The sequence below is a fragment of the Hemicordylus capensis genome, chromosome 4, assembly GCF_027244095.1.
Source record: "Hemicordylus capensis ecotype Gifberg chromosome 4, rHemCap1.1.pri, whole genome shotgun sequence".
Taxonomy (NCBI): domain Eukaryota; kingdom Metazoa; phylum Chordata; class Lepidosauria; order Squamata; family Cordylidae; genus Hemicordylus; species Hemicordylus capensis.
This window is the reverse complement of record NC_069660.1, coordinates 182,360,103-182,386,973: the sequence shown is the minus strand read 5'-3', so window position 1 is coordinate 182,386,973 and position 26,871 is coordinate 182,360,103. Positions and strand designations below refer to the sequence as shown.

At 41.2% G+C, this 26,871-nt stretch overlaps 1 protein-coding gene across 3 annotated transcripts in view; it reads left to right on the top strand.

Annotated features, from left to right (window-relative positions):
* Positions 1 to 24,872, top strand: part of LOC128324710 (inactive sodium-dependent neutral amino acid transporter B(0)AT3-like) — a 52,113-nt gene extending 27,241 nt beyond the window's left edge. For 2 of the 3 annotated variants that reach the window (XM_053249567.1, XM_053249566.1), the window contains 5 exons: positions 3,927 to 4,083; positions 13,014 to 13,218; positions 22,326 to 22,485; positions 22,972 to 23,134; positions 24,565 to 24,872. In XM_053249567.1, coding sequence (XP_053105542.1) covers positions 3,927 to 4,083; positions 13,014 to 13,218; positions 22,326 to 22,485; positions 22,972 to 23,134; positions 24,565 to 24,732 — 853 coding nt within the window. In that variant the 3' untranslated portion in view covers positions 24,733 to 24,872. The remainder of the gene's footprint in view (positions 1 to 3,926; positions 4,084 to 13,013; positions 13,219 to 22,325; positions 22,486 to 22,971; positions 23,135 to 24,564) is intronic. The other variant, XM_053249568.1, reaches the window with a different exon arrangement.
* The last annotated feature ends 1,999 nt before the right edge of the window (positions 24,873 to 26,871 follow it).

Genomic DNA, 26,871 nt, shown 5'->3' with positions numbered 1-26,871 from the left:
CATAACTGGACCTCTCCAGAAGACTGTAAAAGGCGGGAGGGTTCATGACAAAGGAGGCGCTCTCTTAAATAACCTGGTCCCAAGCCGTTAAGGGCTTTATAAGTAATAACCAGAACTTTCTATTTCACCCGGAAACATATCGGGAGCCAGTGCAGGTCTTTCAAAACCAGTTTATATGGTCCCTTTGTGTTGTCCCACAGACCTATCTGGCTGCCACATTCTGTACCAATTGTAGTTTCTGAACTACATACAAAGGCAGCCCCACATTGAACACATTACAGTTGTCAAGTCTGGAGGTTACCAGCATATGTACCACTGTTTTAAGGTCATTCGCCTCTAGAAATGGACGTAGCTGATGTATCAGCCAAAGCTGATAAAAAGCACTCCTGGCCACTGCCTCAACCTGAGAAACCAGGAAGAGCTTTGGGCCGAGGAGCACTCCCAAGCTACATACCTGATATTTAAGGGGGAGTGTAACCCCATCCAGAACAGGCAGATCTAAACCATCTCTTGGGTCCTGCCCCCCCACAGTCAGTACTTCCATCTTATTTGGATTCAACTTCAGTTTGTTATCCTTCATCTAGCCCATTACCGCCTCCAAGCAGGCATTTATGGAAGATATGCCATTTCCTGATGAGGTCGACATGGAGAAGTAAATCTGGGTGTCATCAGCATATTGATAACACCCAGCACCAAACCTCCTGATGATCTCTCCCAGCAATTTCATGTAGATGTTAAAGAGCCTTGTGGAACTCCATACTTCAATTTTCGTTTTTCAGAGCAACAGTCTCCAAGTGACACCATCTGGAACCTACCAGAGAGGTAGGAGTGGAACAATTGTAAAACAGTGCCACCCAATCCCACCCCTCTCAGGCGGCCCAGAAGGATAGCGTGGTCGATGGTATCGAAAGCCTCAGAGAGATCCAAGAGGATCAGCAGAGTCACGCTCCCTCTGTTGATAGCCAATTGGAGATCGTTCATCAGGCTGACCAAGGCAGTCTCAACTCCATAGCCCACATGAAAGCCAGTTTTAAATGGGTCTAGATAATTTGTATCATCTAGAACTGCCTGGAGCTGAGAAGCCACCACCCGCTCAATCACCTTGCCCAATCATGGAAGGATAGAAACAGGTCTGTAATTAGCTAACTCTGAGGGATCCAGCGCAGGTTTCTTCAAAAGTGGTCTAATAATAGCCTCCTTAAGACAAGGAGGAATCCTGCCCTCCCTCAGAGAAGCATTTATAATATTTACCAGACCCTCTCTAATAATATAATTATCAGATGAGATAAGCCAAGTTGGGCAAGGCTCAAGAGAACAGGTTGTAGGGCACACAGTCCGAAGCAGTTTGTCCACTTCCTCAGGAGTCACAAACTGAAAATGATCCAATCTAATCCCATAAGAGGAGTTGCTGGATACCTCCACAGTAGATCTTGCAATAACCATGGAATCCAGCTCGGCCTGAATGCAAGAAATTTTATCTGCAAAAAAAGTTGTTAAAAATGTCACAGTGAATAACCAATGGTTCCAAGTTTAAATTCAAGGGGGAGGGGGTACATACTAGCCCCCTCACAACCCCCAAAACTCAGCTGGACATGAGTTTGTGGAAGCAATGCGGACAAAAAAAACCCTGCTTCTTTGCTGCCAGCACTGCCAGAGCATAGATTTCAAATGTGCTCTGTGTTGTACCCGATCAGACTCTTGCCGAGTATTCCTCCACTTGTGCTCTAGTCATCTACCTTGCCTCTTCAGCTCCCATAACTCATCCGAATACTACAGGGCTGTCTTTAAAGCAGGTCAGAGAGGACACTTAGGAGCTATTGTATCTACTGCTCTAGTGAATTGATTATGCACTAGAGCAGTAGCAGAGCCAACCCTAAGCTCTTCCAAGGCTTCTTGGAATCCTATTGGATCCAATAACCTCCTCGGGTGGACCAACCTAATAGGTCCTTCACCCCTTTAGAGGTGGGCTGAGGCTGTAACTTCTACCTTAACCAGATGGTGATCTGTCCATGACAATGGGGAGATGACAGGAGTCCCCACCCACGGAACACCACCCTGATCAGAGCAAAAGACTACATTTTATTGGTTTTATTGGTTTTACTGTGTTTTAATAGTTTGATTTTAGTTGTTAATTTGTTTTAATTGTTTTTATCATGTTGTGAACCGGCCTGAGCCATTTTGGAAGGGCGGTATATAAATCTAATAAAATAAATAAATAAATTGAGTGTGTGAGCAGCATCATACCAGAGACCAATCGGGATTGGCCCACAGTCATCATGGCCGCGATGAACTCTTGAGCCACTCCCAACAACTTGGTCCCAAAGTGAACATTGAAGTCTCCCACCAACAACAACCTGGGTGACTCCAATGCCAACTCAGCAACCAGGTCCATCAGCTCAATGAGGGACTCCACTGGGCAGCGGGGTGATCAGTACACCAGCAGAACTGATCAGTGGCAACAACTGATAGGGCTTTCCATGTCATCTCACCCTGAGGATGCAGAGACTTGTGATCGGGTAAGGGAGAATCAACAAAAATATAAATTGTATGTAGATCAGAAATGGGGTGCATGCAAAACCGTGAATATTTCAGATGGGGGCTTTGTTTGAGTATGGCTGCTTTATAAAGTGAGGAAGGGATGTTCCCGATATACTGGACCAAAACAAATAATCAAAATCTGAGGAGATTCTGTCATATTGGATGATGGAAAGAAATGAGGCAAGAGGGAATGGAGTTGGATCTCAAGAGTGGAACTGAAGAAGAATTTGATCTTGCCTCCAGTTTTGACCTCACATTGAGGCTGATGAAAGTGATGGACAATCCTTGGTACCAGAAGAACAAATAGCTCCTGTGCCAGAGAACTCAAGACTTAGGAGAAGTGTACATGGTAGAAGACCTAAAAGCCTTAACAACCTTGTTACTAAATCTTAAATCAATTCAATTTTAGGTTGCTATAAAGGGGAGAGTTGTGTTGTATTCCATTCAGTAATCTTTTGCAGTTTGTTTGTTTGTACATTTGTCCTAGTGGGGATCCTAGTGGGGAGAGAGACTGTGGGGGAGGAGTCCGAAAGGAAAGGGGAGGGAAAGGAAGAGAAAATGGAGTTGTTGCTGAATCAACCTTTAGTTAATCTACATAAGCTTTCCTTGTGTGTATGAAGGAAGCAGCTATAAAACAAACTGCTCCCATCAGGTCTTCACCAGCTGTGCTCCATTTTCTCATCCTTTGTGCTATATTGCTTTCTAGAGCATCAGGGGTGGGGGCATAGCACATTGGTAGACCATATGCAGAAAGTCCCAGGTTCAATCCCTGGCATTTCCAGGTAGGGCTGGGGAAATATTCCCTCCTGAAACCTTGGAGAGCCACTGCCTGCTAGTGTAGACAATACTGAGTTAGATGGATCAATGGTCTGCCTTGCTATAAAGGCAGTTCCTAAGTTCTTAAGTGGGCTGCCTGTCTGTCTTGGACCTGATAATTTTATTGTTATATAGTACTGTAAGGTAGAATTTCTTGAAAGTGGGAAAAGGAAAAATAGTCCTCTTTCCTTTTCCTCCTCCTAAATTCTATATAATGTAGGGAGCGGAGACTGGTAATGCTCACAGGGCTCTGTACTGTCCTTCCATGTCTTAAGAAATTTTAACCACACACTAGCTGAAGGTGTGTGTTTTGTAAAATGGTAGTCTGCAATCACTTTCCCACACAACCAGTTTCCCAAGCATATATGCACATCATGGTGTGTTACCATTTGGCAAATGATCATCTGAATTCACCCAAAATTAGTCTGAAGAGGAAACTGGACAGAATGCTTTCAGGAGTCACATATCTTTGTCTCATATATAGTCTCAAATGATTGTTGCTTGTCTTTTGTTATTTAAGAGGCTTCCCTAGCAGTGCAAATAATTCCAATTATTCTTTACTTTCCTGGCAGTAATATTAAAGATATTGTCACTGCATTTAATCTGAAAGAGCAAAGTATCACAAGAACCAACTATACCATTTGGGTTAAGACCCTAAATGAAAAGTCTCCAGACAAAATGACTGGCCTCAAGCTGAAAAACTGTGATATTGAGAAATATCTAGATCAGGTAGGATACTCACATTTAAAAAATATCCTGTTATCAAAGAATTGTATGAACTGACTCTGTTCCTATCAAGTGCTTTCCCCACCTTTATTTATTTATTTTTACACTTATATCCTGCTCTTCTTCCAAGGAGCTCAGTACATGGTTACTTTTATCCTCACAACAACCCTGTGAGGTAGGTTAGGCTGAGAGATACATGACTGGCCTAGAGTCACCCAGTGAGTTTCATGGTTGAATGGGAATTCAAACTCGGGTCTTCCCAATCCTAGTCCAACACTTGTTGGGTTCTGTGTGTGGTTCAGTTTTAATGAGAAATACACATCTGTGATTGGGATGCAAAGAACTAATTTGGGTATGCTCACGGACTTGGGCATGCACAGTGGTGGTATTCTTTATCAGACTCCCCCATCAAATATCACAAACTTTTATTAATAATCTTCCAAGTTTCAAATGCTGTTTGCCATGTGGCCAGGAGGCTTTACACACAGGGCTTCTACCCCGAATCTCCTTCGGGAGAGAGTATGTGCCTTCACATACCAGCCAAACACATCCTGAAGTCTCTTCAAGATCCTTGGACCCACTCCACACACATGTTGGGCTTTGTCTTGCAAATTCTAGCTTATTTTGAGGTATTTCTGGCTTTAAAAAATGCTGGTTTTAAGCTACTTTTTCTGAAAACACCAGAGTAAATAGGGAGAAGCACTGATATAGAATCATTAGCACGATAAGAAGGATACTCTCTTTACAAATGCAGGTGTAGTGGTGTGCACAAAACCAGCTGGCCCGGTTTGGTTCGAGGTCAAACTGGTCTTGAACCCAACCAGGCCAGTTTGGTCTGGCACCCCCTCAAACCCCGCCCCTCCCCCGGTTTGGTTTGGGGGGTTCACAGACCAAAAATTATGTATTTTTTTAAACCTTCTGTTCCCATTGGGGGAGTTCCTGGAGGTGGCAGTGGGGTCTGCGGAGGTCCCCCCCACATCGGCCTTCTAAATCACCCCGTCGCCCCATTTGGGCACTCTTTGTTCACCTGCCAGGTGAAGGCCGAAAACCATCCGAAGAGCGCCCGAATAGGGTGAGGGGGTGATTTATAACACCAACATAGGGAGGGGGACCTACGTGGACCCTCCCGCTGCTTCCAGGAACTCCCCCAAGGGGAGTAGAAGGTAATTTTAAAAGCAAAACAAAACCCAATTTTCAGTCTGCAAACCCCTGAACTTGGGGGGAGGTTTGGTCCGGGTCTGGACCAAACCGGGGGGATGGGTGGGTGTGTTTGGTTCAACCCTCGAACCATTAAACCCCCGAACCAAAACCGTGAACTGCAAACCCCAAAACCTGTTTAAACATCCCTATGCAGGTGTAGCTCTTCAGTACTCTCCCCCACCCCCCACCATTGGCACGAAGGACGAGTATGATTTGAAGTGGCTTCGCTCAACATTTACCCCACAGCATGAAGCCATGTGTAAATAACTCTCAGAGGTCGTGTGGTAGGGTTAATCTTTCACAAGCATAAAAGTTGCTTTGGGTGGGCACAACACATGATTTTGTTTTGTTTTTGATTCTGTTCTGGATCTTAACATGAGATGTTCTCATTGGGCTTATCCAATCTTCACAATCCACGTACGACTTGCATGGTCATCCCTTGCCTACCTACATGGCAGATGGACAAAATATTGGGTCCAGCAATGCTCCTGGTTGTCTCTATGGGCCTATGTGTGATGGAAGTACAGGACAAGTTTGCAAAGGATTGCAGCCTTAGTGTATTAATGTAGAACAATCAAGTTTGTCCTTTTACATTATGCACTACAAGTTTGGCATAAACAGCATGTGGTACAGTTCTTCCTAGATTGTGCTAGACATTGCAGGATGGGGGACTTGCATGTTTTAATATTCCCCCATGTAAAAAATTCCCTTGGCATGGAAAAGTGGCACTTCAGTGAGAAGTGTTTTTGATTAGCCTTCTTGTGCTTGTGTGTGTGTGTGTGTGTGTGTGTGCGCGCGCGCGCAGAGGATAGGGTTGGGTTTTTTTGCGGGGGGGGGGCTGCCTTTAAATAAGAGTAGGCATTCAAGCATCTGGACCATATACTCCTAATCTTTCCCTGGAGTTATTGTCCCTTTTGGAGGCTGTGTATTCTTTCTGACAGAGAAATATAATGTATTCTTATGTGCCCTCAACCCTACTGAGCCATTTTGGAAGGGCGGTATACAAATCAAATCAAATCAAATCAAATCAAATCAAATCAAATAAATAATACTTCTCTGAGTCATGAGAAGTTCCAGGGGCAGAGTGCTTCTTAGATTCTGGTTTCCTTTGGAGGAGGAATAAGAGGCTGATGGTGCCTTTGTAACATTTGGTTTATTTACACAAATATACAAGTTGAACATTTGTGCTGGTCTGTGATCGTAATAAAGGAACTGAATTGATTGAGGATGAACATTAGGTGGAGTTGGAAAAGCAAAGCATTCCTATAAGCATAGTAACAGGCTACATGATTTCCCAGCAGACCTGCATCCTAAGATGTTCTGGCTTCTTGCCTGGCTGCTTAATTCCAGGTTCCAAAAATCTTTTATTTCTGCCTGGAAGTTGCCCGTTCTTTTTTCACTGACCACTCATACCTGTCAAGGGAGGGGGAAAGGGAGATGAGGTCATCTTATACTTCCCCATTAGCTCCTTCTGTGAGTTAGAGATTAATTACTCTTACAAGATTCTCCATGGCTTCCTATATCCAGGAAGAAAGCCACTAGGCAACCACTTAAGGAATATCAGGTTGAAGTTTGTTTTACAGGTACAGGTAAAGGTAAAGTTGCACCATCAAGTCAGAATTGACTCCTGGTGCGCACAGAGCCCTATGATTATCTTTGGTAGAATACAGGAGGGGTTTACCATTACCATGATGCCTTTCAGCATCTTCTTATACCACTGCTGCCCGATATAGGTGTTTCCCATAGTCTGGGAAACATACTAGCAAGTATTTGGACCAGCAAACTCTTGCTCCCTAAGAAAGTTACTTACCCGCTGCGCCATTAGGTGGCACTTAAATTTGTTTTACTGAAGTTGAATAACTGAAATTGAATAACTGAAGTTGAATAACTGAATAACTTGAATATTCAACTGAAGTTGGAGTTATTCAACTGCTAGCTCATGGCCCTAAACTTGTTGCATTATATAGTATTTTAAAGAACTAGAGTCCCAGTTTAAGTGATTCCCTGGCAGCAAGACTAGGTATGCCCTCTTCTGTTTGCCATGTGACCAGGGGCAAGTAACCCCTGCTAACTTGGCAAAGAGGCACCTTTTTAACGTGGTGATTCTCTTTATTTAGCAGAGGGAGAGCAACTGGCCCTATCCACCCCCAGCACATTACTCCTCCAGTGACTTTTGCTGGTGTCTATCTTATGTTTCTTTTTAGATTGTGAGCCCTTTGGGGACAGGGGTCCATCTTACTTACTTACTTATTAACTTATTATTCATTTATGTAAATCGCTTTAGACACTTTTGTTAAAAAGCGGCATATAAATATTTGTTGTTGTTATGTTATGTTCTATTCTGTGGGCATGTTCATATTGCTGTCGTTGGCTAACATTAGTAATGTGCTAGCCAATAAAAAGTCTTAGACACCTGAAAAAAAGTCCTTTGCTGAAGTGTTGCTGAACCATTTCATTTGAATCTATCAAAACTCATGTTCACATTCAACCGACTATAATAGACATCCTCATTGCATTTTATTCAATCTTCCCTTCCCTTGATTATTTCTTTACTGGCTTTTACTGCTGGGAACCTGTCATCAATAATGAAGGTTTGATGTTGCAAAGTGGAATTATGAAATCCTTACTAACCATGTCAGCACTATAATCTTGTATTCTTGCTACATGGAGTACTGGGAGAGGTGACTGAGGTTGTGATAATTCTAACCTCCCTTTTGTGAGCAGCAAAAATGAAGTTAGAATCTGCAGGATGTTTTATTTCCATGTGAGCAATTATGTACCTGCATATGAAAGAATGACCTGGTCAAGACCATTGTCTTTTTCTTTTTCTAATGGTAATGGGAAACTGTATGCCTGGCTGATGTTTCCTTAATGGGAGCCAAGGAATGCCTAGATATTGCTCTTGAGGTGTAGCCACCAATGACCATCCCCAACTAAGGGGGGGGGGGCTGATGCAAGTTGTGCAATGTGTTTGTAAATGTGAAGAAACAAAACGATAGGGATGTGCACAAATCGATTTTTTGGATTCGATTTGTGCTCAAAACAAATCACCCCTGATTTGTTTTGTGTCCAAATCTACCCCCCCCCAATCACCCTGATTCGATTTGTTTTTGCTTCAATTTGATTTGGATTCAGACTGATTTGGTCCACTTAACAAGGTCCTAGGGGCACCAAATTTGGGTGATGAGTAGGTTCCCAGGGGTGCCACCTACCACCCAGATTTCAAGGCAGTTGGGCACTTAGTTGACTGCTATTTTTTTTTTTTAGTTTTTACTGATTTTGGACATTTCCACCATAGGAAACAATGGGGATTCGAAGTTGCCATATCCTAACCCTAACACGGACCCCCAGCTTTCATTAAAAAAAAAAAAATCTAAGCTCTAGCCATTGTAGAAGTGGAGTTATGGAGCAAAATGTGCAGTCATTGATTTTTTGGTGTATAATAACTTTTCCTCATAATGAATCCCTATGAGGATTCATTGCACACCTTCATTTCTTCTGTTCATTTTGACTGTCACTGGATAGTACCAACTGTAAACTGGCATGTGCCAACTACACCTCCACCCCCCACCTGCAAGGCAGTGGGGTACTCATTTTAATTTTTAGGAATACTGAAATGTTTAGATTCTTTGGTATCTAATAACTTTTCCTCATAATGAATCCCTATGAGGATTCATTATACGCCTTCATTTCTCCTGTTCATTTTGACTATCATTGGATAGTGCCAACTGTCAACTGCCATGTGTCAACTACACACCCACCCACACACACACACACTGGGGTACTCAGTTTATTTTGTAGGTATTTTTGAAGTGTTTAGATTCTTTGGTGTCTTCATTGCACACCTTCATTTCTTCTGTTCATTTTGACCCCACTGCTTTGCAGGTGGGGTTGGAGAATTAGTGGCATCCTTTCAGTATTCCTAAAAATTAAAATTAACTACCCCCCAACCCACAAGCCCCTGGGTACTCAGTTTATATTTTAGGAATTTTTGAGGTGTTTAGACTCTTTGGTGTGTAATGAATCCTCATAGGGATTTATTATGAGGAAAGGTTATTAGACACCAAAGAACCTAAACACTTGAAAAAAATCCTAGAACATAAACTGAATAGTACCCCACTGCCTTGCAGATGGGAGTGGGCTGTAGTTGGCACATGGCAGCTGACAGTTGGCACTGTCGAAAATACAGTCAAAATGAAAAGAAAAAATAAAGGTGTGTAATGAATCCTCATAGGGATTCATTGAGGGGAAGTTATTATACACCAAAGAATCCAAACACTTGAAAAATAGTGACCACACATTTTGCTCCATAATTACACTTCTACAAGGGCTAGAGCTTAGCTTTTTAAAAAAGTGAAAGCTGAGAATCTGGGGGGATTAATAGGAGGGATCCAAATCACCAATCGATCTGAATTGCATCAGGCGTGATTCGATTTGTCCCTGAATCTAGCCAATGGACCACAGGGGTGATTTGTTTTGTCTCCAAATCACCCGAATCAGCTAGATTCAGGTACAAATCGATTTTTACCAGAATCAATTTGCACATCCCTGCAAAACAAGTGGATTAGAACAGGCAGGCAGAAAGAGAAACACACCGCGAGAGTGAGCTGAAAGCTGAAGGCACTTTGGGGTGCAAAGTCCTTCTCTTTGGGGATCAGATAGAAGGCAAGAGCTCTTCTACCTTGTAGGAGTCTATGAGGTGTTTGCTTTTTGCCTTTGCTCTATTTCTACAATAATGCTCAGAATCATCCAATGCAGATTAGAGCCCAATGTGGACAGGGAAATGCCAGATGTTCAGGCAAGTTTCAGAATAGGCTGAGGAATATCATTGCTGATGCACGCTGGATAATTGAGAAAGCCAAAGAATACCAGAAAGCTAGTCAATATGTGCTTTATTGACTACAGAAAAGCCTTTGATTGCGTCGACCATGTAAAGTTGTGGAATATCCTTAGGAAAATGGGCATCCCAGAACATCTCATTGTTCTCTTGAGAAATCTATAAACAGGACAGGAAGCCACAGTCCAGACAAAACATGGTGAAACAGACTGGTTCCAAGTTGGCAAAGGAGTAACACAAGGCTGTACACTTTCTCCTTCTTTATTCAATTTATATGCTGAACATATACTGAGAGAAGCTGGATTGGAAGAAGATGAGTGTGGTTTTAAAGTTGGAGGGAGAAACATCAATAACCTGCGCTATGCTGATTACACCATTCTGATAGCTGAGAATGCGGATGATCTGCAAGCTCTAGTAATGAAAATCAAAGGGCACAGTGAAAAAATGGGACTACAACTAAATGTAAAAACTAAACTAATGACGACGGGTACAGCAACCAGCCTCAGAATTGACAATGAAGACATTGAAGTGGTGGATAGCTTCTGCCTTTTAGCATTAACCGTCCGTAAGGGATCCAGCAGTCAAGAAATACACTGCAGACTAGCACTTGGTAGGGTTGCAAAGAAGGCATTGGAAAGGATATTTAGATGCCGTGCCATGTCTATACCTACAAAGATTAGAATCCCAAGCAAGATAGAAAAAGCATTGACACTTTTGAACTTTGGTGCTGGAGAAGACTTTTGAGAATATTATGGACAGCCAGAATAACAAACAAATGGATCATAGAACAAATCAATCTGGAATTTTCACTCGAGGCACAAATGACCAGGCTCAAACTATCATACTTTGGACACATTATGCGAAGATCCAGCTCCCTTAAGAAGTCCATAATGCTGGGAAAAGTGGAAGGAAAGAGAAGAAGAAGATGACCAGCAGCAAAGTGGATGGACTCGATCACGGCAGCAGTGAATGCACCACTGAGAGACCTTAAAGGCCAAGGTGAAGACAGATTTTCTGGAGAGAATCTATCTATGTGGTTGCTAAGAGTCGATGCCGACTTGACGGCACTTAATCAATCAATCAAATAAACAAATATTACAAAAAATGTCATAACTCTCCAGTGATCTCTTCCTCAAATGTTGTGGACGGTCCATATATCAGAACCAGAGGTACCAACTCAGAAGTATGTGAAATACAGGCCTGGGTCTGATTTCATTTTATATCAAGAAATGAAATCACACCTGAACTCTGGGTGAACTGCCTGCTCTGCAAAGGGAGAGGCGCATTCCAGCATTGCATTGTGAACTGGATACTTAAGAAAACACAAAGGGCCGGGCCTGTGCTAATCTATATGCTAAAATGTAACTCACTATCAGATCATGTCTGTACAAGAAATCTATGCTAATCATTGTCAATGATGGCCCTGCTATGCCTACAGGGGATCGTTCAGTTGCTGTCTATAGAAATTCCACCCTAGGAGAACACCTGTAGATTTAGTCTTTCTACTAACACTTGCTCCCCCTCCTGCTCCCTTCCAAGTGCACAGTTTGCAGAAGTTGAGAGCCAGATTTCTCTGAACTGGCCAATATCCTGAATAATTAAAAGACATTGTCCAGAAAGTACAGCTTTGTCACCCCTTCTGGGGAACCCAGGAAAAGATGAGATTTGAATAGATCTCTGAACAGATCAAAGGAAAATACACTATAAGAATGAGGCGACTAGACAGAGAGTAAGCAGTTTTGTGCCTACGGGCATACACGCTACCTGTCTGTGACTTCTACTGCGCAGTGAGAAGCCAAGACTCCCCAGCCATGGTGCTTTCAGCCGTGATCTGAGCAGCTGCAAAACGTTCCTGTCTCCAGCCAAGAAGCCTCTTGTCTCAGCTGAAGAGATCCACCGCTCTCAAGTCTCAAGTCTGGTAATATGCTGCTCCATTGCAAGCCTTGGGTCCCCTCATCCCTTTCCCTTCTTCTGCCCCCCCTTCACCTCTCCCCCTACTAATTTCTGATCCCCCAAACCATACCAGCCCTTAGCCTTCCTCCCTCCCCCCCCACCTTTTTCTGTCTGTATCTGAATTGTATTAGGCTTTAGGAAGATTTAATGCACACACATATGTTAGTTAGGCACATTACACTACACCTTGAATCGGAAACATGTTTTTATTTTATCCTGATGAGCAATTCTTTATAATAAAGTCCATTCAACTTTCTGAGTGTGTCTCTCTCTATCTCTGTTTGCGCGTCCAGATCCTACATGGTCATCATCTCAAAGAACCAACTCTGTTTGTGTATGATGTGACTTTGCCTCTTTCCCTCTGAGCATGTACAGAGTGCTAAACCAGGTATACTTCACAACACAAAGGAAACCAAACACTGCTGGTAATGCCCCTGGAAGTTCTCACTATTCAGAGCGGGTTGTATGTGTGGAGAGCATGTAATATATTTGAAAGGATGGTGTATGCTAAGTATAAGTTCATGCGCTTGTTGGAAGACTAGCTCTGCCCCCTTCCATGATGTGGCAGTGGTAGTCATAATGTTGTCATGGCTAGAATGAGTAAAGACAATGAAAAGTAACATATTCCTGGGAAAGGATCTTTCGGCTCTACAATTCTTGAATCTGAAATGCATTTGAGGCACACACATGTGCAGATTCAACTCGCTTCAGAAGGCATCCAATTCATTTTTCTGACTCTCCCTCTTGGTTGTCATTATTCATTAGTCATGATGTGCTATCCTCTGGGTGACTGCTATGTTATGTTTTTTGTTTACTTTAATGTGCCATTATTGAAAAATCCATATTTTCCCTTTGCATTATGACAAGATAGCCTTAAAAAACCAATCTGTCTGATTTTATCATGGCCATTTTATCATGGTTCTATTAATGAATTTCTCTGCAGACTATTTCTGGAACTGGTTTGGCCTTTATAGTGTTCACGGAAGCCATCGTTCATCTGCCTGGATCAGTAATTTGGGCGATTTTGTTTTTTGTCATGCTCTACAGCCTGGGTCTATCTTCTATGTTTGGACTCGTTGAAAGTATCTTGACTCCTCTCTTAGATTTTCCCATTGTGGCTAAATCCATACCCAAGGAGGCTGTATCTGGTAAGAATGTAATCCTAAATCATCATCATCATCATCATCATCATCATTATTATTATTACATTTATATCCTGCTTTTCCTCCAAGGAGCCCAGAGCGGTGTACTACATACTTAAGTTTCTCTTTCACAACAACCCTGTGAAGTAGGTTAGGCTGAGAGAGAAGTGACTGGCCCAGAGTCACCCAGCAAGTCTCATGGCTGAATGGGGATTTGAACTTGGGTCTCCCCGGTCCTAGTCCAGCACTCTAACCACTATATCACACTGGCTCTCTTGTTAATACTAATTAACATTTCTGTATTGCTTTAGTGTGCTCCAAGATGCTTCACATACATCTTCACAGTAATCCTTACAGCTCTGTAAAGTAGTTCAACATTATCTCCACACTGCAGATAAGAGCTGTTATAAAAAGACATGCAATCTAATGGGCATAACAAGGTCAGTGGGGGCCTGTGTTCAATAAATGAACATTAATGCCCCCCCTTAATTTCATGCTGCAATTTTGTTTTACTTTTAAAAAACTTTTTTTTAAAACCCTGAGCCTCCATTGCTGCTCCTGCCACTTGCCTCCTGCCCTGACACTCCTGCTGTTGCTCCTTACCTTGCCACTTAGTAGCTTGTTCACACGGCAGTGGTGATGGTGATGGGTGTTCCTTGGCTTCTCTCCTAGCCAGAGGCACTCTTATCCCTGGACTTCGGGGCTGAAGTCCAGGGCCTCCACAGCACCTGGGGGCCCCCCAATATCCTTTAGTCTGTCCTGGGTGGTGTGGTCACCTGGTGGAGCATGATGATGCTTAATTTGCAGAAGAGTGGGGCCTCCAAAGGCCTTTAGGTCTAGGCTCCAAAATGACCTAGGTGCACCTCTGCTCCTAGCGCAAATGAGGAGAGAAGCTATAAAATCCCTTGCCACTGTGTGACTGCCTACAAAATGGAGGACATGCATATGCCTAGTTAGGCATCAGAGCACATGCATGCTTTCCATTTCATACCTGGTTCATGCAGTACTGAGGGTTCTATGACTTCCTCATTCAAGTGAGGGAAGAAGCCATGGAACGCCCCTGCACTGCTGTGCAAACTGGCTACCGAGCGGCAGGGGCAAGAAGCTGCAGCAGTGAGGAGCAGCAGAACAGGAGGCAAACAGTGGGGGTGAGGGTAGCAGGGCAGGAGTCAAGAAATGGCGGCAAGCTGTAGTGACAAATGGCAGGAGTGGGGAAGCGAGTAGGTGGCAGGGCCCCTGGGGGCATGGCAACCTATATAGTTTTTTAAAGTTTATTACGGTCATAGACCAGTTAATCTTTACATTTTACAAAATATTCGATTAGGTAATGCAGGCTTTATGAAGCTTACATACAGTAAAACAAAATTTGGCCACATTAACAGTCATCCCAGGTTTAAAATTGGTCAGCAGATACTCCAAGTAAAAAAGATCGGTGTGGCCCAGACAATTCTTTAGCAAAGGTAAAATAAACTTAGAACGACTATCCCTATAAAATTCACAATAAAGGATTACATGAGCAGTGGTCTCTATTTCACCTGCACCACAGGGACAAAGGCGAGCTGCATAAGGTACCCGCTTGTATTTTCCCTCCAAGACTGTGGTAGGAAGTACATTGAGGTGGGCCAGGGTCAATGCTCTCCAAAATTTAGATACTAGAATGTTATCTAAATAATCAGCGGGTTTAAGATTAAAACCTTGAGGGCCTATATACAGCCCTCTTGTCAAGTGTGCAGATTCCTCTTGCAGCTCTATATCTAGAGCTCGTTGTTTGATAAATTGAATAGCCTGATCGAATCCCCCCTTATAAGTTCTTCCTGGGATGCACCAAGATGATGCAACTTTGTTTTTAATGCTGTTTTCCATTTGGATGTAAAGCTATCAGCTAATACTAGTGGGGCAAGCCCAGTAGGAAAAAATACCAGGTTCAACCAAAATTTGATTATACACAGCCAAATTTTCAGCTTTAACGTGGTAACCCCAGCCTCTCTTAGGAAAGCAGCATTAGTAACAGCACAGGGAACTTGGAGAATATCTCTTAGAAACTTTGTCTGGATTACTTCCAAAGGAGTAAAGTTGCCATAAGGGCCAAGCTGTGCACCATAGAGAATCTGAGGGTATACCTTAGCGATAAAGAGTTTAATGGCTGCTGGAACAAAAAGAGCATACCTTGAGAAATGAAAAGACTTAATGGCATTTGCCGACTTCTGTGCGCTATGAGCGACAATATTAAGGTGGGCTTTACAACCCCCACTAAAGTGGAAGGCCACCCAAAGATATTTGAACACCCTCACCTGTTTAATTATTTGCCCATTTATAGACCATCTAAAGTTCTTTGGGCGCTTTGCAAACACCAAGACCTTTGTTTTGGAATAGTTTATCGCTAAGGCCTCCTTAGCACAATAAGAAGTCAGAGATGCTAGGGCACGCCTTAGCCCTATTTTAGTTTGTGAAAGTAGCACTATGTCATCTGTGTAGAGCAGTATCGGGACATGTCTACTCGCCAATTTAGGAGGGTGAAGGGCTGGATCATTCAGGTGGGAGACTAAAGAGTTAATATAGAAATTAAATAGAGATGGGAACCTGTATTGATTGGACACATTTGAACATCAGTAGCAAAGTCCCTGTCAGCTAGTGAGTTAATGGATGAGACAGAATCTGAACTGGAAAACTCCTACAGTAGTTTACAGCTCACACTCTTAGCCACTACACTATACCAGACGTCAAATTATTTCTGGATGATGCAAGTATTCTACAATGCAGGTGTCCAAACCATGTTCAACTATTGTATTTACAGATTGCTGAAAGAGATGTTCTCTCAAGATGCACCAGCCTTCCACATATCTCACTGTGGTGGGGGGGGGGGAGTGGGGGAAATAAATGCCTTATGCCAGAGAACTTTCTGACACACATTTATGTAAAGGTGTTATCCCATGCAGTGTTCCCTCTAACAGGGATTCCCAGATATTGTTGACCACAGCTCCCAGCATCCTCAGCTGCAATGGCTTTTGCTTGGGGATTAAGAGCTTTAAAGCTCTTGTGATGCAGCATAGTTGCAGGTCACAGTGCACATTAGAAACATCACAAAACCATAGAGGTAAAAAGGGGGTCTTTAGCACTGCAGGCTGACTACTAATTAAATGTGACTACATGCAGGTAGAACCCATGTTAGACAAGTAAAGCAAGAAACTATAAAGATTTGGAAGAGGGTGGATAAACACATGTGCCCCCATTGCTCTTTTGCCCCACAAATAATGAATTGAGTCCAGGGCTGGAAATGGAGGCTTGTGTATCATTCTGTCATGTCTTTATCTCATTTCAAAACATACAAATACCTACTGGTAAATATGATAAATGAGGTAAAATATGTAAAACTAGCTTAACACGCGCAGAGCATCTGCATGCTAGTACTTGCTTGCTCCCATCACCCCCTGCCACAGCCCCCCTCACCTCAGAGATCTCTCCACCCTCACCTGTACTGCACTCCTGCTCCTCCTCACACAACCAAAACCTGGGGAAAAGGGGGGGAGGGGTCCACAGTACCACAAGGAGAAAAACAAAAGCAAACTGTGGACAAAATAGAAACCAATCTAATAAGCAATTAAATAGAAATAGGATTTAATCAAATATTGTACTAAATGTAATGTAAGATATACCAAAACCAGTATATATGCAAACGTATGACTGATATATGCAGAAAACGTGTGACTGAAATATACTATACAAAAAACCAGCCAGGTAGACATCTACAAACAGCATGTATTAATAGTTGAATACAATACACATAAACAGATGGTAGATAGTAAACTCCCATTGGGAGCCCAGAGTCTTACAGAAGCAAAAAAAACCCTCATAACCAAAAGTTGGCATCAATATGTAGCTCTGAAATAGCTCACGTTCCCAGTAGCTGCTCTTGTTGTTCTCCCGGTATAAATACATGCATCCAGTATGTTCAAATGTATGAACATAAAAGAAGGCAGAACACTCTACTGTGTCTGGTGGTTGGGAGCAATCACGCAATGGCAGCCTCCTCCTGAAGGGGCTCTTTCGTCCCTCACAACTCCTCTCTTCGCAGAACCCTGCCCAATAAATATATATATAGAAAGAGTACTCTCCTCTACAATCTTCCAGCCAGTAACAGTTGCATTCCAACTGACCTTAACCATCACAGGCTTCTCCTCCCTATCTGCATATGGAATCCCCAATGCCCAATCACCACAGTGCTTCTGCTTGCAAACTCTTGCGAGAGCTCCCACGCATGGGATTAACCATGGGCATGCCTTAGAGAATTAAATATGTAGACTGTGACCTACATAATAGGAGGAGGCTAAAATTGTTGTAATTTTAAAATTGGGAGAGATCAGTCATCACTCAGGTCAAATAAGCCAATTTTGCTCCTCAATCAGGATATCAAAATTTGGACCACCATAAAAACTCTCAGAGTCAATAATACCAAATTTTATTTATTTAGATAAAGACCAGGCTGGATTAATTTAAAAATCAGAATATCTATTAATATTGAGCCACTGACAAATATAATATAATACAGGTGAAACTCGGAAAATTAGAATATCGTGCAAAAGTCCATTAATTTCAGTAATGCAAATTAAAAGGTGAAACTGATATATGAGACAGACACATTACATGCAAAGCAAGATAAGTCAAGCCTTAATTTGTTATAATTGTGATGATCATGGTGTACAGCTCATGAAAACCCCAAATCCACAATCCCAGAAAATTAGAATATTACATGGAACCAAGAAGACAAGGATTGTAGAGTAGAACAATATCGGACCTCTGAAAAGTATAAGCATGCATATGTATTCAGTACTTGGTTTGGGCCCCTTTTGCAGCAATTACTGCCTCAATGCGGCATGGCATGGATGCTATCAGCCTGTGGCACTGATGAGGTATTATGGAAGACCAGGATGCTTCATTAGCGGCCTTCAGCTCTTCTGCATTGTTTGGTCTCATGTCTCTCATCCTTCTCTTGGCAATGCCCCATAGATTCTCTATAGGGTCAGGTCAGGCGAGTTTGCTGGCCAATCAAGCACAGTACACTGTATACTTTTCAGAGGTCCGATATTGTTCTATTCTACAATCCTTGTCTTCTTGGTTCCATGTAATATTCTAATTTTCTGGGATTGTGGATTTGGGGTTTTCATGAGCTGTATGCCATGATCACCACAATTATAACAAATTAAGGCTTGACTTATCTCGCTTTGCATGTAATGCGTCTGTCTCATATATCAGTTTCACCTTTTAATTTGCATTACTGAAATTAATGGACTTTTGCACAATATTCTAATTTTCCGAGTTTCACCTGTATAATAATAGAATTATTTGTAATATTATATAAAATAATAATAGAGTTATTTAAGTAAATCTAACAAAGAAGAAGCTATTTTACTTTTTATGGATGCAGAAAAAGTGCATGACAGGGTTGAATAGTTAAACAGAAACTGTTTCTGTTTTAGAACTGTTTAATTTAGGAGGTCAATTTAAGGAACTGGTATTGTTAATGTCTTCTAATCCCTGTGCTCAAGTTTTGGTAAATGGACAACTCTCAAATCATTTCCCACTGACACATGAATGAGGCAAGGATGTCTACTTTCCCTTGTGTATGGAAAAGTGGCTATTGTTATAGAGCCACTGACCATTGCAATTATGAACACATTGGGGTGTGGAATATGATTCTTTAACATCAAAAATATGCTTATATGCTGATGATATAGTTCTCATGCTTTTGCATCCTATACAATCTTGCCAAGGAGTTAGATCCTTGTAGGATACTTATACTATAGTCTCATTCCTGGATATAAAACATATTACCAAAACTCTTAGTTGATTGGTTTAAATGGTGACATACTGATATGAAGGATGATGGATGATGATGATGATGATTCTTATAATTATTTCTAAGATAAAATTTGTCCTTTGGAAATCAGCCCCAGTGAGATATCTGGGGAACTAGCTTAAGAGAGATGCTTGTAGCTGGGTGAAGATTAATAATAAAAGAATATAAGGAAGAAGAACAAACATTTAATTGGTGGGGCACAATGCCACTTTCCTGGATAGGTAAAATCTAACATAATAATTTCCAAGTACTGTGGGCTAGTTGCTCATGCTCCAAACCCATACCTGCCCTCACCTTCCAGTACTTTTAAGGGTTTACAGAATTCATTCATGGCATGCACTCCATTAAGGATGTGCACGAAATGGATTTTACATTCAGTTTCCAGTTCAAACTGAAACACAAAATGACCAAAACATTCTGTCAAAAAGTGGGCTGGGCCATCTGTTTCGATGGAACAAACTTGAAATGTTTCAAGTGTTTTGACCATAGAAAACAATGGGGAACTTGAAACACCCCATTGTTCCCCATGTGTAGCTCCTAGGGACACCAAAGTGGGTTGGGTGGTAGGGCATAATGGGTGCTACCTACCACCCAACCTACAAAAGAAACGGTCAAGCGGGTGATTTTAAACAAATTTTCAACCCCAACTTTTTTGGGGGAAAGTTAAAACTTTGTTCAAAATTGCCTGCTTGCCCATTTCTTTTGTAGGTTGAGTGGCAGGTAGCACCCATCATGCTCTACCACCCAACACACTTTGGTGTCCCTAAGAGCTTCCCATGGGCAAAAATGCAGTGTTTCAAATTTCCCCATTGTTCCCTATGACCAGAATAAGCTGCACTCACAGAGAACACTCCAGAAGCACACAGTAAAAAGGAATCTGTCCCTCCCAACACAGAACACACATTTCAAACACAGTCTGTTTCTTTTCATAATGCTTGTACCAACCACCAACATATGCTGGCCTTTTAAGAAGCTGTATCACTAATGCTCTAAGCCAAAATTAAAAATACAACTGTCATAACAAGGTGGGGTAGGGGAGACACATAAAGAGCCTTAGTGTTGTATACGAAAAGTAATTTAGAAAGATTAGGGGTTCCTGACATTAAATTGTACAGCCAAGTAGTAACACTGGCAACAATGAATGACTGGTTCTACCCTGAGAAAGTTATGCAGGCAGAAGAGCATACACTTAAACAGGGGTTTTGTAATTTGATTTTGTTTAAAGAAAGACTATGGAAAAGGAAAGGAAAGTTATGCCAGTTTGCCCTTGACTTATATAAACTTGAATCAATGTTGAGACTTTCTTTCTCTTCCTGTTTATTTGTATATTGTACTGAGAAGGTGTAAGGGCTGGGAAACAACTTACTGTAGAAAAGTATGGGTTAGATATAATAAGAAATGTGATGAAAGATGATCAAGTATATTATTATGAATAAGAGATTGAGTTAATTGGGAGATTAAGACCGTATTTCCGTATTTTCAGATCATGTTATTGAAAGTTCCAAAAGTAAATATAGAGATTAAGGGGGAAATGCCATTTGAATTTATTTTGGAGACAAGGTATTCTGATAAGTTGATCGGGAAGATCTATTCTTTATTGTTAATGGTATCTGACTCACCAGGTACTTAGAAATGGTCAAGAGATCTACCGGTAGGTCACAGTATATGAGATGCTTATTCGACAGATATGGAATAATATAGCTTTCAGATGTTGTCAGTGGAATTAATTTTTTTTTAAAGTGCAGTATCATTGGTATCTGACACCACCTATGGACTGGTTCAGACAATACTTTGTCTGTAGCCCAACCACACCCAATAAGGATGTCTTCATGCCATGAAAGTGCACATCCTTTCTCCCTTCTAGTGTGCCAGAATGCCATTTGTTAATCATGTGGAGAGGACAGTTCTTCTGAACTGCCCTTCTACATGTGTTGCAATGTAGAAGAATGGTTTCAATGAACTGCCACCAGGGTTCCCTCTAAGGCATGTGCATGTGTACACGTACACAAGTTTTTTGATGTTTGCTCAGTTAATTTTAGATCTCGCTCCAGTCGAATCAGGAAGGCTCTACTCTGAATACACGTTCATGCACACTGACTTGATACTGCCACCCAAAGCAAAACCCATTCTGCACACAGATGAAAAAAATTAGAGGGAACACTGACTGGCACCCCATGTAATTAAAGGAAGTCACCCCAGAATGCCAGGAGGGGGAAGGGACACACATGCTCATGGCATGGACACATTCTTGTGGCATGTGGTACACTGGTCTAAGCTGACCCATAATCTATCATGTCCATTACTTAGCTTAAAGATGTAATTAAATATGAGTGGAGTTGGTGTTTTTTTTTTACATATATAGAGGAAGTAGCCAGTTATAAGACAATTTTGGGGAAAAACATTTTGAAACTGATAAAGGAGTTGACTGGAAATGAAATACTAGTTGATCCCAAGATAGTTCTCCTTTGTTATTTTAAATATGTGATAGAAGAGACTGATTTGAAATTGATATTAAACCTTCTCACTGCTGCAAAGGTGAACATAGCAGAAAATTGAAAAAGAGCAGGAGCCCCTTCAGTTATTGACTGGTATTGTAAAATATGGACCACTGCAGTATTAGCTTAGTATAGAAGGGAACAGACTATATTACAAATTTACAGATTTGCAAAAGATGGACATTTTGTGATGTACTCAAACAGTATGTTTCAAGACAGTGACTGACATATTCCTCAGTGTTAGTAGGACAGAGCAGGAGCTGCGTCTTTGTTATTGCTCTGTGGAATATTTGTAATTGTATTACCTATGTTTTATATATTTCTACTTTAGTGCAATAAAGTGGAAAGACATAAAACATGGGTAATGCAGTCACAAATATTCCACAGAGCAATAACAAGAATGTAATAATTTTTTTAAAACCCTGCTTGCCTTTAATGGGTTACAGGATTCTGTGTGTGTGTGTGTGTGTGTGTGTGTGCGCGCGCGCGTGTGTCTGTGCACTGGTTGTGGTGTGCATCAGGCTTACTGGGTGCAACCCACTATATCCCATTGAAATCAGTGGCAAAATTCTAAGGAATTGAAGTGGATGGCAGGACTTGGGGGAGGTACTAGCACAATCTGCAAAACTAAAAGGTAGTGGGACTGGTAGATTTGATTCTAGGCAAGAACAGAGCAGACATGTTGGGACTAAATACATATTTAAACACTAATCACCAGTTTCATTTCTTCTTCAATTAACATAATTATACTTTTCCTTCTCTAGGTATGATATGCTTGAGCTGCTTTTTACTGGCTTGGATATTTGCCACAGGTTCAGGGAGCTACTGGCTTGAGATATTTGACAGCTATGTGGCAACCTTGCCTTTGTTAGTCATTGCATTCTTTGAAGTGGTTGGTGTTGCATATGTTTATGGAATTAAAAGGTAATCTAGCTCTTTCATACATATGAAGTTATGTTTTGCATAATACTAATACTTATACTACTAATAATACTAATACTTATACTAATAATAATACTAATAATATTAATAATAATTTTATATAGTGCTTTATGTTCCAAGCTCTTTACATACATTATTTCAGTGATCCTTAACTCAACCATGTAAAGTAGGCCAATGTTATTACTCGCATATAACAGATAGGAGCCTGAGCCTGAGAATAATGGCATGCCTAAGACATTTCATTACATTAGCTCTCAATATTTTTCTGAACCAGCCTAGAGTTTTGCACCTTATCAATTTTAACTTGATAAGGTGCAGGAACACAGTTTAACTGGCTTAATATTTAATATGACACAATGCAAGTTTAAAGCTATCTTTGGAAGGGCAGTACATAGATCAAACAAACAAACAAACAAATGCTTCACTGGAGAATGACCTGGCAATAACTGTAACCAATTTGGATCACAGGTTCAGTAATGATGTGAAATTGATGACAGGACGACGAGTAAATTTCTACTGGGAGGCGACATGGCAAATCATCACTCCTTTGTTAATGTTCACAATCTTTGTGGCCTATATAGCTCTTCAGACAGGGATTGCAGAAACCTATGGTGCATGGAACCCTAACTATGTATGTTACCTCTGTTCATTCCTAGTCTTTGATTTCCCCGCAATGCATAAAAAAAACCCATTTCATTATCACTCTGGTCTTGCTACTATGATTCTATAGAAGATGTAGTGATTCAAAACAAAATTCCTGTGCTAGTCAATGATAAGAAAAATACGTCATTAAGTTCCAGAGATCATCCAGCTAAGACTGACTCACTTAGAAGACTGGCAATTCTCTACACTAGCATGCAAAACTTGTAACCAATCAAGCTGAATACTGCTCATCGGGCATGTCTTGTGGCCTGCTGGGGGAGTTGACAGAATCCCTATTAGGGCAATCCAGGGCACACAGCAAGAACAGGTGGCTTATTTAATTTAATTTAATTTAATTAATTTATTTATTATATTTGTACCTCGCCCCAAACCTGTCTCTGGGCAGTTCACAAGAACATAAAACAAATTAAAACAAGAGTTAAAACATTAATTTAAACCACATTTTTAATTAAAAGCTTGTGTGAATAAATGTCTTTATAGACTTTTTAAAAGCTTTTAGAGATGGGAAAGCTCTTATTTCAGCAGGGAGTACATTCCAAAGTCTTGGGCCAGCAACAGAAAAAGCCCATCCCTGAGTAGCCACCAGATGGTGGTGGCAACTGCAGACAGACCTCTCCGGATGATCTCAATGGGCTATGAGGCTCATGAACTATAGTTCATGGGAAAGGAGATGTACTCTTAAATACCCTGGGGCTAAGCTGATTAAGGTTTTATAGGTTATAACCAGCACCTTGTATTTGGCCCGGAAACATATTGATGGCCTGTGTAGTTCTTTTAATATAGGAGTAACATGGTCTCTTTGAGTTGGCCCAGAGCCCAACCTGGCTGTTACATTTCTATTGCAGTTTCTGGACTACATACAAAGGGAGCCCAACATAGAGCACATTCTAATAGTAAAGTCTGGAGGTTACAAGCATATGTACTACTCTTTTGAGGGTGTTTATCTCAAGAAATGGATGCAGCTGGTTATTGAGCCCTATTTGGCTGGTGGGCTGCATTAATCTTTGCAGGTCATACGTTGTGCTAGTCTACATGTGATGAGACAGTGAAGGGGTATGTGTGCATGTGTGTGTACAGGTGCCTCTTACCCCAATAGTACACTGTACATCCTGTCACAATGGGGCATCATGTAAAACAGGGCATTTGTGTATGCTATGACATATTCCAGGAGCCCTTCAAACTCTATTTATCAGGCTCCTATAGTTCACTAAAAAGTGCCCTGTGCAAAAACCTAGAAAGAAAAAAGCCATTTTGCTTAACAGAAGAACAAATTTGCAGCTACAGTTAGTTTGCAGTAAATGCAATGAACCTTCATTTTTCCATTTAGCTTATTTGTTCATACCTCATAGTAGTGAGATTTTGTGCAGCATTCATTTGAGAATCTTGTTTCTCCTACAGGAAGGTTTTCCTGCAAAAGAGAAGAAAGTTTATCCGAGATGGGTCACAGGCTTAACTTTCCTGTTTTCATCCCTACCATGCATAGTCATCCCCATTGTAGCCATTTACCATCTTGTGAGAACCGTGCTGAAGAGGAAGGGGAAGCAAGTGTTACATCCTTCAAACTGATCTTGCTTTGTGTGAAGAATCAAGTCACTGCATTGCCTTTATTTTCATCACCATGCCCTGCCCATTTCCAAACACAGCATCCGAGTTGTAAGATAACTGATGAGACTTCAGATGCAGCAATAAAAAAGCATTTATATATTGCTTATTGGAATCCTTACCCTGTAAAGAAAAGTCAGTATTATGCTCCCTGTATTGCAGACAGATGGATGAGACAGAAAGAAAGTGGCTTGGGGCCACCTAGTTCAGACCAGAGGTGAGAATTCCATGGGGGACTTCCTGATTCATGACTCAGTGTCGACGTAACAGTACTGTGCAAGTTCTCCTAGAGGGATGGAATTACTTTTTCTCTAAATGTGATTGGTCTGAAGAAGTATTGAGGCACAGCAGAGGGTCTGAATGCTCTACTGGCATGGACTGCAGAAATGCAAACTATTTCTACTAGGGACATGCAGAAACAGTTTGCAATTGAACTGGTCCACCATGAACTGTGCCACTTTGAGCAGTTTGATTGCAAAACCACTTCAAGCTGATTCATCGGTCTGACTGGCCAAGTCGGTCGGTTCAACTGAACCAGTCTGCAGAGCAGCGATTTGGTCCAAATTCTGACTGAACCACTGCTACCAGTCCATGCTCATCCCTAATTTCTACTCCTGTTGAGTGTTTAGTTCAAAGTTCTGCTCTATCTTATTATTATTATTATTATTAATAATAATAATAATAATTCAATTTCTATACCACCCCTCCAAAAATGGCTCAGGGCGGTTTACAAAGAGAAATAACAAATAAGATGGCTCCCTGCCCCCAAAGGACTCACAATCTAAAAAGAAACATAAGATAGACACCAGCAACAGTCACTGGAAGTACTGTGCTGGGGGTGGATAGGGCCAATTAGTCTCCCCCTGCTAAATAAAGAGAATCACCACGGTAAAAGGTACCTCTTTGCCAAGTCTTACCCAAAAGAACATTCTGTACACACTGTGAATTGTATCTACCTAATTTATTGGACACAATTCAGTAAAAGTAAATCACAGCAACCCTATTGAAAGCAGTATGATAGAGTTTCATTTGACTCATTTTCATTAGGGTTTCATTTATGGTGAATAGCAATGTTATATTACCACAGATCATTTACTCTATCAGTGTGTGTTAACTGCAAAACAAAATCTGCTTTAGGAATTACAATTAGCAATCATATTGTGTAATTATTATTATAAAAATTTAAGAATAACCACCAGAAGTGGGAAACTCTCCAGGGAAGTGGAAAGTTTAAGGAATGTACCCATAGGCCTGTGTACATCTGTGCACACATGTCTGGAAGGAAATGTTGTTCCCCAAAGAAATGTTCTTGTACAAGCAGAGGGAACCTTGATAACCTGTGAAAATTGGTTTCAAGGACTTCCTTTTATAATATGGCTCCAAAATGTAGCATGAAGGAAGGCCAATCTCAAATAATAATAACAATAATAATAATAATAATAATAATTATTATTATTATTATTATTATTATTATTATTATTATTGTTATTGTTATTAATTTGATTTGTATACTGCCCTTCCAAAATGGCTCAGGGCGGTTTACAATTAAAACAAGCCACTAAAACAGTAAAGAGCTAAAACAAATTAAAAAACAACATAACAATTAACAATTTAAAAACATTTTAAAACAACAATTAAACAATTATAGTGATTAAAATACCGAAATCGGGTTTTTAATTTTAAAATAAACCAGATATTTAAACTCCCAAAATTTAGGAAGCTGAAAAAGCTTGGGTGAAAAGATGATTTTTCAGGTGTTTTTTGAAAATTGCCAGAGATGGGAAGGATTGTATCTCAGCAGGGAGCGCATTCCACAATCTTGGGGCAGCGACTGAGAAAGCCCCTCTCTGTATAGCCACCAAACGAGTTGGCAGTAACTGGAGACGGACCTTCTCAGATGACCTCAGTAGGCGGTGGGGCTCATAATGAAGAAGACGCTCTCTTAGATGCCCAGGGCCTAAGCCATTTAGGGCTTTGTAAGTTATAACTAGCACTTTGTATTTTGTCCGGGAACCTATTGGCAGCCAGTGTAACTCCATCAGTAAAGGAGTAACATGGTCTCTCCGAGATGACCCAGAGACCAACCTGGCTGCCGCATTCTGA